Source organism: Meriones unguiculatus, chromosome 3 (assembly GCF_030254825.1).
Source record: "Meriones unguiculatus strain TT.TT164.6M chromosome 3, Bangor_MerUng_6.1, whole genome shotgun sequence".
NCBI classification, from domain to species: Eukaryota; Metazoa; Chordata; class Mammalia; order Rodentia; family Muridae; genus Meriones; species Meriones unguiculatus.
In genome coordinates, this window is record NC_083351.1 from 62,171,105 (window position 1) to 62,191,041 (window position 19,937).

A 19,937-nucleotide genomic window follows, 5' to 3' on the forward strand; every position below is an offset into this window, starting at 1 on the left:
AGCACTGAGCAGAGTGGAGTTTGTACTACCATCATAATATGAGGTATGGCGCACAAGGCCAGTGCTATCAGTTTTCAGGGATGTACACATATTTTTGAAAAAGCACACACATTACACACATGCACACATACAAACATGGTGGGATTAAAAGGCTACCTACAAAATATCTTCACACGGGTACCAGCAGTAGGAAGAGAAGATAATTTAGAACAGTTAAAAATCTAAAAAAAAAAAAAAAAAAAGAAAAAAGAAAAAAAAAAAAAGAAAAGAAATTAAGGCCAATGAGGCACACTGTCAGGATGTGCAGGGGCATCAAATGGATGAGAGGCCAGACACCCTCCCCAAGAGAGGCCTAAGCATGAGGCTCATTACAGGAGAGAGGAGAGAGGGTAACCAGTACTGGAAAAGTATCCTGTCATCCAGAAGGTAGGACTAATAAGAAGGGTATCCCTAGATCTTTTTTTATTTGATTTTATTTTTTTACTTGCCATAGGAGGGGAACTGTAGGCTTTGTGTATACATTCATTCAGTACTGGAACAATTAAAAACATCTTTTCCTCTGAGAGGCCGTGACTATACAATTCTTATAAAGTCTGTTTGAGTCCTCATTGGAAGAACTGAAAAACAAAGTATCCTATAAATTGTTTGATAACCTTGCTGACAGTGTCCCCCACGTTGATTACAAAGCTGGTCCCTGTGCATTATGATGCCCTGTCTGGATCAGACTATCTTAAAGACCGTGAGAAATCTGAAGAGAAGCCCCGAGTCCGTGAAGCGTTGCTCTTGATGAAAAGCTTCTTCATGCAGAGGCTGAGCCTACAGTGGCTCTTGGCAGCAGGAAATATTTCTGTTCACACAACTTCTGTCTTAGAAATAACTAGCTCAGCCTCGTGGAAACAGCCTGCGGTTGAGGCTTGGAAGAAATTCAAAGAAAACTATCAATCTGATAATGTTAAAAAGAATATTTAAAAAAATAAGTGTTGTGCCTCCCATACTTTGCACCATTTGTTAACACTGTAACAATGGACAGCTGGTTTTGCAGAAGCTAATGGATTTTGATCACTAGAGAGCAAAGGGCAGAAATGCACATGGCGACTATTAGTGGAAAAGAATCACGGCTGGATGTGGCCTCTAAGGCCGGGAAAATTCTAGAGAGAAGAGCACAGCCGCGCAGAGTTGTGCCAAAGATGGTCTGGCCAAGAGGGGAGTGAGAGCGCCGCTGAGAAGGCTGGGAAAGCCCAGGCATTCCACTGGGGGAGACCTGCAATTTATTTGCATTTTTCCTTTGCACAGAGTTTACTCACTTTACTTAGTTATTACTATTTGTCTGATTTTCTTTAGCATTTTTGTTCTTAGTACTTGTTTCTAGTCAGGATACCGTTTTTCAATCCCTGTCTATGAGCAAGCCTGGGGCCTGTTACCCAAAAACTAGGGCAAAATGTTTGCATCACAGTCTCGGCCAATAGCGCAGCTAATGCCAAACAGGCAAGACCTCAATTTGATACCGGAAAGATTGAAAACCGCAGGGTCTAAGCTGATGGGAAATGGTGTCTTTCATAATATTTTGACTTTCTCTGCAATTTTATATATTTATTTATTTATTTTGGCCTCTGTCATGCTTGTTTTCAGTCTGTGATACTTAGTGGAAATGGTATTTCCAAAGAAGGTAAATAACAAGCATTTTTAAGAAAAGAATTTTAGAGAAAGATTATGTGGAAAACTACTTGGGAAATGGGATGACTTAGCTTTAAATATGGTTATTAATTCAGATAAATATAAAAACCATATAGTTTGTGTATGCACTCATTTAGCTGTCAACTCCAAAAATATTTATTTTTGCTGTTCAGTGGTCAGCAGGCCCTTCACTTTCTGTTGCTATACAGCTTCCTTCTAGTAGAGGAACACACAAATACATCACAGGCCCTAAGGGGAATTGGACATGGCAATGATTAGCTGCCTCAGATGGTGTGCTAAGAGAATATCTCTGCAACAAAGTGACAGAGGCTTGGAGAAAAACAAGAACAGGTGAAGTTGGCTGATGTCTGGGGATGTAATGAGATCAAGCTTTATAGCAAAGCAATGCTACAGAAAAGTACCAAGATTGTGGAGACCAGTCAGGCCCTACCTGCAGTCATCCAAGCAAGGTTCAACCATGGCTTTGAGGAGGGTAGAAACTTAAAGAAGGCAGCAAATGCATTGGCGGTGAGGCTAGAGGATTAGTCACAGAGATATTGGATGGAAAGTAATAAGGGAAAGAGAAGAAAGAAAGGAATTATGGCTAACTCCAAATTTTGGAGTTAACTTAAAAAATGGGTGTATGGTGATGCTATCTACTGAGACAAGGGATGCTGGAAGAGGCAGAGGCTTGGTGCAGACTTTAAGATTCTTTATTGCTATATTCATTCTGAGATGCTCACTAGAAATCTTCATCAAGACAGACAGATCCAAAAGTCATGAGAAAAGCAAGGTCTGAAGATTTAAGTCAATGGCTTAAATAGTATTAAAAGCCGTTAGAAGTTAGGTGGGATACAGTTTTACAGGACAGTGTGTAGACTCACTGAAGACACTTCAACACTTGCTTGTCAAGTGAGGAAGAGAATGCAGCACATACTAAACTGGTAGTTAATGAGCAAGAAGAAAAGCCAGAGAGCTCAGAGCCATGGAAGCAAGTATTCAAGGAGGCAAGAGACAGACCATGCTAACTTAAGACAATCTTTCTAAGGGCTTTAGTGATAAGAGGTAAGAAAGGAGGGAAGGAAAGAAAGGGGTGAAAGAAAGGAGAAGGGGAAGTAGGGAGGGAGGGAAAGAAAGACATACACACACGCACACGCACACACACACACATACACACACACACACACACACACACACACACACACACACATATATATATATATCACAGAGAATCTTGTATGAGGAGTCTCGTCAGGGAAAGGGAAGAAAACTGCTTTTGCATGAAGTTCTCTTGCTAATCCATCTCTCTGGCTAACTGTGATCCCTAACCTCGTTTGGCCTTTTCCTACTGAGACTTGACTGTTCAGAAAATACCTGCCAGGGCTGCCTCATGACCATACTGACTTCCAATTCCTGTCCAGCCCAAGCTCCTACTACAGACTCCATAACTCAAGAGCAGTGCTTAGCTGCCTTTGGGGTTGCAAAACTTCCTGCAAAGGCTTTTTAAAGGATTCACAGGGCAAAAGAATATCTTCCTCTGGGATCCATCCTTTGAAATGTAAACATCAATGAAGGTGACAGCTCATCTCCTCATCTCCTCATCTCCTTCAGAGGTCAGAATCCTAATTTACCGGTGATCCCTTGTTCCAAGTTATAAAATTACCCAACTCATGAAGACAGGAGAAAGTTCACACTTTCTTTAAGTACAGTGAGTTGACAAGCACAGCCAGCCTGTGAGCCTCTCCATCACAACTTTTAAAGCACTGAAACATGAATGTTTACAGATCTTTAAATATGATGGAAAGCACAATCCCAGCCAAGTAAAAATAAATCTCTCTCACTCTCTTTGGGGTGGAGTTGAGCCCTGACTGAGTCCCAGCCTTTTCTCTCTCCTTGCAATGGTCTTCTGTAGAGTTCTCCTTGCCTGGGGATCTTTGTCAGGTACAGTCTTTGCTTTGACAAGATGGATAGATAGGGCTGACTCCCTGGTCAGACTATCGGCAATCAAATCTCTTCCCGTCTTCCACTTGACCTGTGACATTAGGTGGATTAACTAATCTTTAGCTTCAGTTTCTTCCTTGTGTAAATGAAACGGGAAGCAGCAATGGCTTCTATATGGTAAAGTCTTAAGAGAAAGTAAAGTGGGTGTTGCTCTTGGCCTTGGGATGTTATCCTTGACCTCTGAGCTAGCACTCAAGTTGTTGCTAGTGAGCCAAGCTTGCAGAAAATAGGGGCCTAAGCATATCTTTTGCTATAATTACTGAAATTTAGGCACTGTATACTTTTTTTTTTTAACTTTTAACTTTCTAAGTCTGAGAGATGGCCATTTTGGTCATCTACAGATTTGGAAGTACTTTATGACTGGAATTCCAACTTTCTGCTTTGTGTCCTTCCCCTTGTTGACTTTCTCTTTGCTCTCTCCATCACTTGGCATTCAGATGGTGCTAAGTCATTCATCTGTGAATTTGGAATGCAGATGCTTGAGGAGCAGCTGACCAAACAAGCCCTATTATTGAGTTGAAGGAAACTGAGCTGTTTCACCGCCTTGCCTGCCATGCTTAGCTCAGAGAGCTTTCCCAGGTCTCCAGTCTTCATTTACATACAAATCATTTAATGAACCTTGGTTTTTCTGTGAACTTGCACTGCCATCCACGTGATAGAAGGCCGTAGATTAATACTGTTGGGGGAAGAAGGGTATCCCTGAGAGTTGTTCAGTAGACAGTGGTTCTCCTACCATGTAGTCAGTTTGGCTCCTCACATAACTCCAAAGAACTTGAGGCCTAAGAAGGATTTCTCAGCTATTTTGAGCAACACCTTTCACAGAGATACCACTGTTTAACTTCTGAGGAAGTTTGAGCTATGTGCCTTGAGCCTGGACATTGGTTCTTAGCCTTCCTCTGAGTGGTCAGTGTCTACCTGAAGCTTAGGAAGCAGATTTCAGATCTCTGGCTTCCTCTTTAAATATCTGGTAAGAGTCATCTATTGTGGCTCATGTACCTTGCTGGCTGAAGGATGACCATACCCTAGTCTGCTTTCTAATAAGCCCGCTCAGCTCCCTTCTATGGCATATACTTGCCAATGGGGCCAACAGGTGTCTTCCATACTAGAGACCAATACATACCTCCTTCCTTCTCAGCTGTCACTGGGGTCCTAGCTGCTTGGGCTTCACTCTCTGGTTCTTTTCTGTGCCAGAGCACTTGGGCTGACCTAGCCTCTTTCAGGCTTAGATAACAGCGTGGGTGTGTTTGTTAGCCTTTGTCCTCCTAAGAAAGCCCTGGCCCATGGATTCAGTGCAGGGCTGGAGTCTGGACACCCAACCTGATTGAAACTCTAGTTATCATGTGGTATAAATAGATCTGCCAGGCCATGCTGGGATATTTCCATGTGCTAGCTCCTTATTTTGTGTCAAAAAATGGATGAAAGTTTCTTCCACTATTCAGAAATATCAGCAACTCCTTTTTAATTCCTGCATTGCTTTTAATTTATTTTTTTCCTTCTACTTTTTTACTAGACCAGAACCATGGCTGGACTCTTATCTCTTCCAAATGACCCACATTAGCTCTTTTGGGATGACAGGTTCCAATTATATTTAGATATCCAGTCAGAACATATCTTTTCTGTTTCTTCAGTTGCTTTACAAAAGATGTGAACCTGGCTTTGTTAGGATGGGAGTGGTGGAGGCTGGGCCTCCCTGGTATCTCCTCTGTCTACATAGCTAAGAACAACCTCTGACTCTTTCACATTTAAGTTGTGTAACACCCTTCTTCCCTAGAGCCCTAGGGGAGGACATGGGGGGTGCTGCCCCATGTCTTAGCTGCACATGGTGACACTGGGGTGAAATTTTCCAATGAACTTTTGTCTGCTTTGTTGTCCTACTGGGGGAAATCCCTGGGCTCCAGTTTGCTGCTCTGTGGCCACTGTGGCAGGTATAGGTGATGCTTGGGGGACAGTTCTGCATGAGAGTATTCTGCTAGGGCAGACACAGTGAGACAGTCACATCTCAAGCTGGTATATTGAGAAGGAAGAGGATGAGTAAGTTAGGATATGTTCCTTTAAGTGAACAGGGGAAGAAGAAAATGAAAGGGGCAAATAGTAAAGGGTATGAAAAGTATCTCGCATTAAAGTTGTGTTGTCTGTATTCCAAGTGCCCTGCTGAAGAATTTACATTCAACAACCTCATTGAATTCTAAGTTATATGCAGTAACCTCACTGAATACAGAAATTGTATTTTCCCTAGACATACAGCTACTTAATAAATTCTTGTTAGTCCCCAGAGTTGGCAAGAGGCAGAGGAAGGGTTCAACGCCCATGCTGGTGACCACACAGCCTTGTGTGAATGCTGACTGACCAGGCCATGTTCAACCCCTACTAAGAACATGTTCAAAAAGTTGAAAGAAACTTGGGAATAAAGTATCTAGCTCTTTTACTAGACTGATGAGATAAGATAGGGGAGGTAATGGTAGTTGGTTAAAGAAATGGGACGGGGAGATTTTAAACTTGTTAAACTTGTTCTTTTGGAGACAATGCTCCTCTCTGCTGACCCTGGCCTGGGCATTTACTGGGGAAAAATATTCCCTGGGTTGCTTCAATTGGTCCACGCCTGGGACACGTGCTTTGTGTCCACTTCTAAGATAACAGAAAATTAAAAACCGGAACTGGGGACTTAGCTTTTGTTACCAAGTGACAATAAGTTGCTAACCCAGGACATTAGTTCACTCTCTGGAAACTTCCCTTTGTAAGGTCACCAATGGTTTCATTATTGTTAGATCCAAAGATTATAGCTTTCAAAAATTAATGGTCCTTGTTATTATTTGACACTGTCTTTTTCATAAAACTTCTCCTCTGGAGACATTACCTTCTCCTCATTTTCCTTAGATAGCTCTTTGTATTTTTCTTTATTCTAGCAAGGCTCTTATTCTGCCTGCCCCTTACATTTTATTGGTTTGAGGAATTCAGGCTTCCCCTCCAATTTTCTTCTTTTCTAATGAGTTATTTCTAAGTCATTTTCCTTCAAATGAATCAGGATGTCTCACCAGGTCTCCAACTTTCCTCTAGGCAATTCTGGTGAGTGGGAAGAAAGGTGCAGAGCTGGAGCTGGACTTCTCCATCTAGGAGAAAAGTCAGGAAGACGAGCCAAGGAGAATCCTGTTATGATGACACTCAAGCAGATGATGTCCAGCATTCTGGGGATGGCTTGAATTTACAAAGAAACTCAGATCTGGTCATCAGGGTATGATACATTGTTGAAGTAAAATGTATTCCCGATGGACTATTTAGCTAATATAAAAGAAAATGTATAATTTGTGACATACCACCCGATGGAAAATTTTCAAGGTACTGGGCTCCCAGGGAGTTTGGGGTCTTTTAAAAACTGGGGTGTATTCACTGTCTGTGGTGACAGGCTTCATGAAGTCGATCGCGCACTTTGAGTATGTTTACCTCTCTGTTCTCTCTCATGCTCCCTCCCACTCTTCCTACTCATTTCCCTAGGCAGACTTAATTTTTACTTTCATGTCAGATCTATAAAAGTGATTTTTTTTACAAAATATAAGATCTATAAGTGAGAGAAAACATGATATTTCTCTGTCTGTGTCTGACACATTTTTCTTAGTATGATGATCTTCATTTCATCTATTTCTTGTAACGGACACAATTTTGTCCTTTCTTAAGGCTGAATAAAACTGTGCTGTGTGTACACACCACATTTCCCTCCATCTGTTGATATATATCTTACTGTAACTTCCATATCATGAAGAGTGTGACAATAAATATCAGTAACTTCTGTGAGATTTTGACTTAAAGTCCTCCAGATGGACAAGGAGGTGTGACATAGCTAGTATATTTTAAAAAATACTTTATTATTTATTTTTATTTTGTTTACACTGGTGTTCTGCAGGCATGCCTGTCTGTGTGAGGGTATCAGATCTCCTGGTGCTGGAATTACAGATAATTGTGAGCAGCCATATGGCACTGGGAATTGAACCTGGGTCCTTTGGAAGGACAGCCAGTGCTGCCAAGTGAGGAGCCATCTCTCCAGCCCTGCTGGTGACTATATTTTAAACCTATCACTCCTTCTATGGGCCCTGACTCATGTGGCTTATACAAAAAGCAGTGTCACTTTTAAAGCTCGCTTTCTGCTACATTTGCCCCATCGTCTGCCTAAAACACATGGGAGTAGTGGAGAGCTAACTGTGATTCTAAAAATGGCTTCCCAATATTTTCCATGTACTGGGAACACAACAATGAAAAGCGTTGTAGGGATTCTGCCCTTTCTTAACGTTAACTAACCCATGGCGTCTCTACCTTAAGAAGACGGGTGTGGTAAATTGACCAGCAAACAGGCTACACCAATGTTTTCTTGATGGTAGATTGCCACAGGTGAAAGAATTGATTGGTGAACTACCGGAAACCCAGAGAGGGAGTCTACGGTGGTTCATACCCACCAAATCCTTCAAACCCGGTTTCTTTATATACAACTAAGGCAATGTTGCTATGTTCCTAAAGTATAAGTGATATTAGAAGAAAATATCAAAGATTTAAGAAGCCATGTGAATAATGATTACCTTGACATAAGTTTGGGTTAATCTGGGGTGTAGTAAAAGCAGAAATACTGGCTTGCCGAGCGTCGTGAAATGGTGGGTGGGAAAAATGTAAGAGTGGGACGAGTTCATTGAAATTGTTACAGATACAACAGGGCGGTGGCACACACGAACTCACAGTGGCTGTGGCTGCATGCATGTACAAGGTCTGTACAAGGTCTGGCCAGACAAAAGTCTCAGTATGGATGGAGGAGGGGGCCATGAGGTCCTTCCCCTAGCCGAGAAGCTAGTGCCAGTTCCTGGCTGCTGTGAGAAGAGGCAGTTTCTTCGGGGAAGCAGCCCTCAGAGGCTGCCCAGCTCCAGCAGGTGCCTACACCCACACATAAACGGGCAGCACTAAGCAGATTCGATAGGTTTGAAAAAGAACATATGGGTTTGGGAAGGAAAGGTGCCGGAAAGACATGAAAGAAGTTAGAGGAGGAAATGGAGGTAGGTTTGATCACCGCACATAGTCATGTACGGAATTCTCATTTTTTGAAGGCAAAAATATTGGTGAAAGAGATTAGCCTGTGTGGCTGAATCTAGTGTTTTCATAGGTCATTTTTTCCTTCTGCTGTGTTAAACATCAACCTTTTTTCCATGAAGAGGAATCTATGTCAGGTGAAATCTGCATTCTTTTCTGTCGAGATCACTGCCCAGAGAAAAGTATGAATTCCTATTTATCTTTTAAGGCGATGTTGACCTTGGCTCATTTTCTTTTTCTCTTCTTACTTTCCTCCTTATCCTTCTCCATTTATCATTTCAAGTAAACTTGAGCTTATAGAGCCCATCCAGCTCCCTTCTCCTTCCTTTTTTCCCTTTCTTCCCTTCCATTTGTAAGTTTTACAAACAGCAGATGGTTTCATATATAATTTTGAAATCATAAGCTTAAAAGTTTCTGAAATTGGAGAATCCCTGAAAGATGTCCCTGCCTACACTCTGATTTTATTAGAATTGAGGGCCCCACGGTGCAGGGAATGGGGCATAGAGCTAGATCTGGGCATCTCGGGTTTCTTCCTCATTCTTTTTTTTTTTTTTTTTTTTTTCTGTCTTACAGAAGAAATGAGGCCTAGACACTCACTGTGCGAACGATCTCCATTCCTCCTTATGCTGTTGTAAGAAGTTTTCCCCTCCCTTCTCCGAGCTCTTGGAATAGTTGACTCATGAGAGTCAGCCATTATTTTACAGACATCTAACCCATATAACTAGGCTCTTCTCTAACTGGTGCATAACTTAAAATAACCCATTATATCAATCTACATTCTTCCAAGTGGCTAGTTACCCGAACTCGGGACCATGCATCCATCTTCTTCACATCCTGGTGGCTGAATCTCGACCGCCTGACTCTACCCTACAATTCCTGCTGCCTGCCGGATGTCCCACCTATTTCCTGCCTCAGCCATTGGCTATAGGTTCTTTTAATTGACAGGCATCGCATCCATGCAATGGGCAAGAGATTCATCCTGCAGGCTGTTTGTTTTTCCCACGTGAAGGTTCCTAAAATCAACAGAGAGGTAAGTCACGACTGTCTTTTAATTCACTCACCAACAAACAGCTGGCTGTAGAGCTCCAGGCGGGTGTGACCTTCAGTTGGAGCCTTGCGGACCTGCTGGGGCAGGCGATCCACCTGGAGACTGGCCTGTTTGACGTTCCTCTCTGCAGTGACCCGATGCCACTGGTCATCGTTGAGGGGAGAGGGTGACCTCACCACAATCTCCACTGGCCCGTTTCCAACATCAAATGAAAAGGACACCTCTGTGGCAGCTGGGGGAGCAGAAAGCATGAAAGCTACATTAGTATATTTCTCCCGGATACCAAGTAGCAGTAGATTATAGAGGAATGTTACACAGGTCAGTGGCGAAGCCACTAGAGGAAAGGTAAATATGAATTCATTATTGTCACTAACCGAGAAGAAGAAAATAAGTTTATCTTTGTGGGGGTGGGGTCGGGAGGGTCTGTGTGCAAGACATGCATTTATTTAATTGCTTAATTTAATCTTTAAAAAGCATCTAAGAAGTTGCCATCATCGGCTCTTCCCAGATAAGAAAACTGAAAGCCAGGGAAGATGGCCAGAAGCTATACTTGTTGATAAAGGTGCAATGGCGGCAGCCATACCTTTGTGGTAACTAAGCACTTTCTAATTGACTTCAAGTCCTGCTTGACAGGAAGGAAATTACACTGAGTAGTGGAAACTTAGCGAACTACCCAGGGCTCGTGAAGTCATAGATCTTAGAGGAGAACCTACTCCTGATAGATACTTTACTAGACCAGTATAAATCTTAACTCCGTTCTGAATTCGCATCCTTAAATCAACAGATAACCGTAGTTCTCCTCCCCTATCAAAGAAGCTCCTCTTGACAGCAGATGGAGACATCTCAGAAAACCTCAGCTGCTTAGAACCCAGGAAGCCACTCGTGGTTGGATGTCCGGCCACAGCTGCTACATCTACAACACAAGTTCTGCACCTAAGGCCCAGGGAACACTGGAGGAGAGGACTCAGAGGGGTTTTATGAGTCAGAGGACCCAGAGGTCTGCTCTGAGACTGTGCCTCCTAGAAATGGCAGGGAAGCAATGATACCACAACAGTATGGCTGCCTAGTTAAGACCCGGACAACCACACCAAGAGACATCCCGTGGGGCCCCACCCCTAGACAACAGTCAACTAAGGCACGCCTAGAGTGGTAGAGAGAGCCTTCCCGGGGGATGGGCTCTCTGATTAGTTATCCGATGCCAAGTCATCAGCCCCAAAGTCATGTGCTTGAAAGCCACACTAACTGGACTCATCAGGTGGCACGTGAGTGTGTGGAGGTGGACACACACACTCTCCGACTCGACACAATGACAATCATAGAAGAAGAGGCCGCAGTTCTAAGAGGAATTTGGGGGGTGTGTGACATAGGAGGGGCTGGAGGGGAAGACATGGGAGAAGTAGTGGGGAATAAAGGGAAGGCGGACATGATGCAATGATATTCCACATGGGGACTTCCTAGGGAATGTTACTGTGGAGCTAGAATTGAGAGCTACGGCTTTAAGAGGCCTTCCCAAAGTATTCCATTAATCCTCACAGTCCTTACTGGACATTAGAGTCTATGAGTTATTCAGGCAATGGTGGTAACCAGCATCTTTCATTTGGACCACTACTGGATGTCTCAAAGGATGTGCAGCCTCTCCCCCTCCCCCACCGCTCATAATCCTTCTCTGCACAATGCTGCAAACAGTGGCTAGTTCACATCTGGGACACCAGGTCCTGCTCACAGCCTCCCTCCAAGTACTGACCACAAATCATTCTTGTTTACAGAGATCTCCTCTGTTGTTTTGTAACAAATCATCTTCCAACAATAGGTGAATGGATTTGATGGCTGCTTTGTCAAATTTAGTTATAAGTAGCCTTTTAATTTCACATCCTAAGCTCTCTGTGAGGTCCCTCAGTGGCCACCCAGTGCTTTATAAACACGTTTTGAATGTCTGTTTTTCTCAGGACTGGCAGGGAAGGCAGCTTTCTGCTGAAGCAGCACGCGCGCCTCTTGTTCCCTTAGGCTTGGAGAATTCTTTTCAGCATTAAAGATGTGGTGCACCAGTGAGTTTCCCGGCTTTGAGTGCAGAGACGGCCGCCCCTCTATCCATCAAAAAGCCTTCTACCTAATCTCCAAGCCATTTAATTAAATATATGTCATTTTTTTCCCCAGGGCTAATGGAAAATTCTGTTTCTTTGGGACAGTGTCACAAGCAATCAACTTCTAATTTAAAAACCACAGCGGGACAGAATCTCTCAGGGGCTCCCCTGTTCTCTGCCTCGGTGTCCGGGTCCCTGGAAAGCTACGGTAACTTTATTGAGCTATGGGGATATTAGTTATAGAGCTCAATTTAATCAACCTAATTGTACCAAGGAATTTTGATCCTCTATGTCATTAGAAAGAGAACCTTCATTTTAACACCTGTGGTGATTCACACACAGTTCGGTAAATCGTCTCATCCAGATTAGAATTAGAAGCCCCTGCCTCCAGGATCATCGGGACAGGACTTCACTTGCAGACTAGTGACCTCCCTCGGTTGCCATGGTAGTAGGATGGGAATGCAGGTAGACTGTCACGTGACTGCAGGCTCACTGATCCTTCTTGGTAGGTAAGATACGCTGGATGGGGGGAAAGTAGCCCAGGCTTCACGTGAAATCTGTTCTGTTGTGGTGCACGTGAGCTGACACATTCCTAAATGTGAGTTGTCAGAACAGCAGGAAAATAAGGGTGCCTGGACTGAGTAGGAAAGATTGTTTCGCTTTAAAGGAATCAACTACTATCAGGGAAATAGAATTTAGTGATAAATTGAGTTTTACCCTCAGGTTCGACTGGAAGGGATAAATGCTGGTCTCATTTCCTCGGCTGCTGCCCTCGTGCTATGACAAATTCTTGTCTGGGTCTTAAACTGTCACCATTTTGAGAAATTCCAAGCACCAGCAGGTTTTTACTTTTTACATTTTTTGTCACACAATAGGTCCCTGTCTTCTCTCTTCACTCCATCCTCCTTGTTGTTTGAACTATTTATTCTTTGAGAATTTCATACCTCATGTATTGTGTTTTGATTGTACTCTTCAACAACTTCATGATTGTCTGTCTGCCTATCTATCATCTCTCTCTCTTTCTCTCTCTCTCTCTCTCTCTCTCTCTCTCTGTCTGCCTATCTATCTATCTATCTATCCCATCAGTTGGAACATGTCCAACACACCAGGACCACATCCACAGAGCAAACTGATTCCCCCTTCATGGCAGCCATCAACTGTCAATACCTCCTCAGCTGTGGGTAGGGATTTGTACAGGAACTTGTAGCGTTAGGGTTACTTTGTGAACCCCTGAGATGTTGACCGGCTTGGTCTTGTGCAGGTTTTATACAGGAAACCACGGCAGCTGTGAGCATATGAGAGCAAGGGGCCTATCAAGTCCAGAAGACACCTTCTCTCCGGTCTTCCCCAACCTCTGGCTCTTACAACCTTTCCGTTTTCTCTGTGTGATGTGCTTTAAGGCTTGAGTTGGGGGGCTGTGACCCAGAAGTCCCATTGATGGCTGAGAACACCACAGTCACTTTTGCTCTGTGCTTGACCCATTGTTGTGAGCCTCTGAATTAACTGCCAGCCACTGCACAAAGGCGCGTCTGTGAAGAGGTCTGGGATCTGCACTCATCCATGACCTCTGCACTCCTAACAGCCATTCTTCAATCGAGAAAAGGAGAGGATGTTTTCCAGGACCTGGCTATTGCTCCTCACTCTCTTGAGGGTGCAGGAAGAGGGGCTCAGGGCCCAGAGCCTTCCCGAACAATCCTGTTCCAGGACCCTCCCTTCCAGCTCTGCTGTAGAAGGGGCAAGGGAAGGCAAGGGTCCCCTCATTTCAGTCACTCAATGTCAGCTGCCGTGACATTCCTAAGGGACTCCTTTGAGAAATCCCATCTCCCAGGCAGACAGCCAGTGTGTTTTAAAAGCTTCTAACATTCAGTTTGTGGCTGATTGCCCTTGGCCTTCTGGGTGAGAGCAACTGACATTTCAAGAAAGATAATTACAGAGAGAGTCAGTGAGCGAATAAAGAGAGGCAGCATAGGAGACAGCAGAGCCAATGACACTGCTCAGTTAATGTGTGTCTTCACTTGGAGGCTGAAGCGCTGCCCCGTCTGTCTCTGTCCGTAGGGAATGGATTTCTTACATAATGAAGATACTTCCAGAAACAAGCATATAGCATAACTCACTGGAAAGAACACAGCAGCAAACATGAATGATTATCCTTCCAGGAGTGTTGAAGACTGATTATATATATGGAATATATATATTCTTTCTCCTGAAGCTAGTAAGTTGCTTGGCCACAGTTTCATGAAGCGTGGGTCAGAGACAGCAGACATCATGAGCTTCAGGGTTACAGTGGTTTTTCTGGCCTCTGCCCCAAAGTCCCCTGGGTCAGCCATGGATGCCACAGAGGAAGTGAGCGGGTCAGATGCACAGTGGAGGAACTGGGCACTTAGAACGCCATGGTCTTTCAAAGGTGCCATTGGCAAACCTGCTTCGCTTTTGGCCGTGGAGAGACACTGTTCATCATTATCCTGGTCATGAAACAAGTATGCCTCCGGCTCAGCAGACAAACAGAAAGGGAGGACCTGTGGGGAGTTCTCTTGTAGCAATTAGTCTCTCCTGTTTATTCGTTTGTTTTGCAAGAATGGAAGTGTTCTCAGCCTCAGCCTTAGTGGGATGAGGGGAGCCCCATCCCAGACACCAAGGCTGACTCTGCATCTAATCAAAGCAAGGTTGGCCTCTTCTTGATCCCTGCCAGGAGCCCACTTAGGATGAGAGGTAACATTCCCTCTCAGCCGATGGAACATGGTAAGAGTCTTTGGGGAGAGGGTTCTTAGCTCATGAGTGACAGGGAAAAAGTGGTTTCCTTTCTGCTCTTGACATTGGGTGGAAGTTTGTGAGTACTAAGATTGCTAGAACCACTTCACAAACATCAGGCCTACCGAGGAGAAACAGAGAGTAACGGGAGTTCGCTGAGTCCTTGCTCACATTATCCAACTCCTGTATCATCTCCAGAGTTTTATACCTCAGGATTTTCTTCTATTTTTTAATAAGTAAATCTTTTTTCAAAGTGACTTTTTACGGATTAAAAAGACTGTGTATGTGAGTACAGGTGCCTGCGGAGGTGACAAATCGCTGTTGTTGGAGTTACAGCTGTTTGTGAGCTGATATCTTTAGTTCTTTTGGAGTCTTTGTACTCAGAACGTGGCTGCAACCTCTGATCCAGAAAACCTACAATCTCCTGTCAAATTACAACATTCTGTAACAATCTGTAAGAGATTCTAAGAAATAAATGAGACACAGCCAGTTTTCATCGTTTTAGACACTGCACCATCACAGGTAGAAAAGAGAAACAGTGAAAGAAGCGAGCCTGGTGTATGCTGGCGAGGGACTACGCAAGAGGCCCGAAGAGCTTCTGCGCACCTCGCCTGTGAGCAGGGAGCAAGGCCTTTGCGGCAGCCCTCTCCCGCCATGGAAGTCTAATTCCAGCAGGTGGCGCTGTGTGTACTCATTCCGACTTTCCACAAGCAGATGACTGCAGGTTTACACCGTTAAGAGAGAGATGGAACCATTGTCCACAGTGCAGCCCCCTGGGCTGAGTTCTGCCAGCACGTGAGGTAACATTTAGACAACAGATGGGAAGAATCAGTTGGGGAGAGCAGAGGAAAGACAGGGAAGTGTGCACCTGGCATGAAGAGCTGCCCAGCTACTGCTGAGATCTGTTTCGTCTGTTCTGAAATGAGCTCCGAAGAGTGTGGAACTTCACTTGAGATTCATACGAAGACACTGGTCATTGGTGCAATGCACAGTTTTAGCCTCATGAGCAGACTTGAGAAAGCCAAGAGAAAGAACGGTGGGGTGGGGTGGGGCTGAAAAATCACGTCACTGTGGGATGCAGAGAGAGAGGAAGAGAGGCTAACTGGTCCCCCTTCGAGGTGGCTGCCCTCCACTGTCCTGCACACCAGCCCTTCCTGGTCCAGGGGCCGCCCTCGCCATCATCCGCTCTCCCTACGCAGCATTCCACAGGAAGATGCTTATCGCTTTGTTCTTCACAGCCTCATCACCGCAGAGCCTCCCCAACCCTGGTCTTTAGTTACCCACGAGCTTCACTTCTCCTTTTTCTTGCAAAATTTTGCCTTGAAAGAACTTCTGGAAACCAGCATATCTGCTCCCCATTTGTTAAAATCTCACCATGCTAGGCTTTCTCCTTAATTATTCAGAAGTGTAACCTTCCTTCGATGTATGTGTATATATACACATTCTTTGTGGTTGTTGTTGTTTTGATACTTGTCAAAGCCTGGACATGTATTTTCCGACCTTTTTCTGTTTTCCTAAGGTGGTGTTCTGTCCCCTTCCTCCTGCCATGTGACTTGTTACAAATGACATGGCTTTTCCTCTGCTTTTCCAGCCTCCTCCTCTGAGCAGCTACTCAGACTTACAGCTTGCCTGCCCTGCTCTGGGCTTTTCTTTCTAAACTCTAAGAAAATTTTCCCTGAGTTTTCATCCCAGCCTGTTCTTAAGTTCTTTCATTAACAAGGTTATACACATTGAGAGGAGAGCCCCGTTTCCCCCGTTTCGCCATAGCGTGTGTGGGCTGTAGACTTTGGGTTGCACAGTTCTGTCCCCCGGGGGTTAGAAACTGGGCAGACATCTGCGCTCCTCATCATTCCTGCAAAGAGAGCCGCGGAAGACTGAACACTGAGGCTCGGGGAAGCCTTCCAGCTCTTCAGTGCCCCTACATGTTGTCACATGCAGAACTACAGGAAGGAAAGATGTCCCTGCCTCCACAGGGAGAGGTGACCGCAAGCTCGGTCCAGGGGCTGTCTCCTGCATTCGTCACACTGCGCCTCTCACGAGCACGGAGGCCTTCTGGGAGTTCTGTGAGCCTTCCAGGACATCACCGAGTCTGGGGGAGTTGTGGGAATCCACGCACGCACCTCATGTCGGTAGACTGGGCCACTTGATGGAAATGGTGGGCTTTGTAATTTCTCCGCTGGATTGAACTGCTTACCCCTCCCCCAGTCTCAACACTTCTATTCAGAAACATGGAACGGATGGACCTGACAGCATTAAAAGCTGAAGATTTCAGAGAATGTACTTCAGTCTCCAGTCTCACTCTGGCTGTCCAGATAAGGACATCGAGGCTGTGAGTCTCCAGAATCTAGTAAGACCGAAATACTGAAATTCTGTTTTCCTAACTCTACCACGTCAGCTTTTGCACCAACACCTTTTTTTTTCACTTTGTCAGTTTGTGAGTGTAGAGAGGTTTAATGCCATTCATGCATACTCACACCAGGAAAAAAAAAAGGGTGTTAAACACATCTGAAACTGAACAAGAGCCAGAAAAATTTATTTGAATTTTTTTTTTGGAAATTCTTCAAGGAAATTCTCCAAGCTTAAGAATCAGTGTTATAAACTTGCTTTAAAAATCTTCCAAATCCCGATAACCTCTTGAGTATGAGAAATATTTCTCTTCATGTATCTTAGCCTTTAAGCTTTTTATTATAACTGAAAACCTAACTTCACAAACAAAGGTATCTGAGAAAAAAGGGAGTGAAAATAGGATGCCATTGATAGGCAGAGGCAGAGCACTGCCTTTAAAATGCAAAGCCTTCCTAATTTTAGTTTGCTCTATGCATTTAGCTACCTCTGAGAATAACTTTTTGAATATTAATGGACCTATGTGATTGAAAGAAAAAAAATCAATCAAAATGATACGTGACTTGAAACAATAGCACATGGCTGGTGTAGGACAGGCAGTGGGTTTCTGCTATCCCCCTGGATGGAGTGAGCACAGGGATCAGCACTGGTCAGAGAGGGTCCAGATGCAAGAAGATGGAAGGCCCAGATGGTGACTACAGGGTTACAGTGTTTGTGATAAAGGGAGCTGCGACTTCTATAGAGAAACTATAAGCTAGATCCCTAAAGATTTCCTAGGTATAGAAAACAGTGTGGATTGAGAGGATGGACATCAGAGAAGTGGTCCTCTTGACGCTATTCAGCTTCCCCCCTGCAAACAGAAATACTTTCTAAGAGATACTTGCTTTGATACAATATAATGGGTAAGTCTGATTAAGTTGATGTCGGAGATGGCAGGCTAATTAAAGGCTTGGGAGAGTTCAAGTCAAAGGGATCATGAGATTTTGGGTCAGCCAGAGCTGAAAGACCTTGAGCTGGAAGAGACCCTGACAGAGTGAAGTTAGAGTTTTTGAAGAGGCAATGTTTTAGTCGGTGAAGTGACCATAGCTTTTAGCTAACTGATGTATGGATGTTTGTTCTGAAGGAGATACTGTTAATGAGCCCAAGACAAAGGCAAGAGCCCAGGATGAAAGGATAGATGAGCTTTGAGAGTGCATGGCTGCCGATGAGAGCTGTGGAGAAGTCTGCTAGGAGGGAGCTCAGTGAGTCACCTGTTTTCTGGTAGCTGTAAAACTGAGTCGTCACCCCCACCCCCTGGAGGTCACTTTTTTTGTAGCACCCCCCCTTTCAGAAAATTCCTTCAATATTCATCCCGTAAGATTGCAGACAGGTTTCTTTAAGAAGAATTCTAAACGTGTTAAATGAAGATGTATTCTGCATGCTACAGACTCAATACATAACCAGAAATGTGCACCAAGCACACCAGTGCCACAGAGCACTGGAGTGCTGGGCAGTGGGGGAAAGTGAAACGATGGCATGAACCAAAACAGGCTAAATATAAACAGTGAGACAGGAGTGGAGTGCATGGTAACACCAGCTGAAATCCCAATGTGGATGGAGGGGGGAATCTCACAAGACTAGCTCTTGATCGAGAGCTACAGGCAATGAATGACTCTGGAGAGCAGGAGAAGCAGTCTTCCTCAGGGATGAGCCTCCAGTTGGTTCTCCATCTCCACGTGGTCAGCCTTAAAGACATAAATCTCTATCATCCATCTATCATCTGCCTGCCTATCTGTCTGTCTGTGTATCTATCTATTCTGTGTATCATCTGTTGATCTATATGCAATGCTAAATGGAAGTTGTAAGCTTATTTATTGTATGTACAATGAGATTAGTTAAAGAAAAACAGAATAGAGAGGAGTATATGAAAGTAGAAAGAGGGCATGGAGGAAGAGGAAGGGGAACAGTGCTGTGCAGGAGTAGGAAAACATAATAGGGATTTAAGATTATCAAAGTATACTATATTCACATATAAATATCATAATGAGACCCATTAGTTTGTAAAATAAATGCTAATAAAATGAAAAAAGTTCCTTCTGCTTGTGAATCACTGCAATAGAGACGTAACTGATCTGCATTATTTTGTTAGTTTTTCACTAGTTATGATTATTTTAATTTGTTCTTAATCTTCCATCAGTGTTGGGTATTAGAGGAATCTAGGGGTCAAATGTTAAAAACGTTAGGTCTTTGAAGCTCGGTGTTGGAAGTTTCCTAGGATAAGTGTTTCATGAAAGCTGTTTGAAGAGCTAGATCCTTGAGGTCATATATTTCCACATCTGAGAAATAACAGAAAGCAGTTCACAAATTCCCGATGGCTGTACCAACCAAACACTGCTTGAACAAAGCATTCCTCTGAAAATGGAGACTGTTAAATAATGATAATGACCCATCACAAAACACTCTTGGCTTCTGACTGTGACTGCTGAACACATAGCTTTCTTGTATATATTACATAAATAAACATTTTGCCTCCCTAAAGTTTGCACATATAAAACATGGATGAAATCTTTTAGGACTAGTTTGTACATTGTTCAAACGGCCATGTTTATGTTTATTTTCCTGATTTGGTAAATGAAGGGGACGTGTTTTCTTTTTGGAATAGATCCTTTGAGAGAGCAGCTCTGGTGAGCTGGTTGCCAGCTTCTGCCTCAGGATGACGCCACATACTTGCGCCAAGTGCACGTGGGGGCAAGATTTGGGAAGAGGCTCCTCTGTTAGCCGCACGTCCTCCTGGGTAATCCCCCACTGCCCTTTTCAAATGCAGTCTCCTGTTTTATCATTCCTGCTTCCCTGGGGCTGGTTGACATAGGAGCAAGAGTACCCTGTCTCTCGAACTACACGGTGTTAAACAGGTGAAGGAAGACATTGAATGTTGACTTCTTGCCTCCATATGCCTGCGGTCACTGTGACACAGTGGTCGTGTGGTACATAGGAAAATTTGT

At 44.0% G+C, this 19,937-nt stretch overlaps 1 protein-coding gene across 1 annotated transcript in view; it reads right to left on the bottom strand.

The window, feature by feature from the left end:
- The window catches only part of Cntnap2 (contactin associated protein 2), a 2,202,731-nt gene that overhangs the window by 235,012 nt on the left and 1,947,782 nt on the right, over window positions 1-19,937 (bottom strand). Inside the window, exon 17 of the mRNA XM_060380093.1 lies at window positions 9,798-10,016. Within this exon, the coding sequence (XP_060236076.1) occupies window positions 9,798-10,016 (219 nt within the window). The remainder of the gene's footprint in view (window positions 1-9,797; window positions 10,017-19,937) is intronic.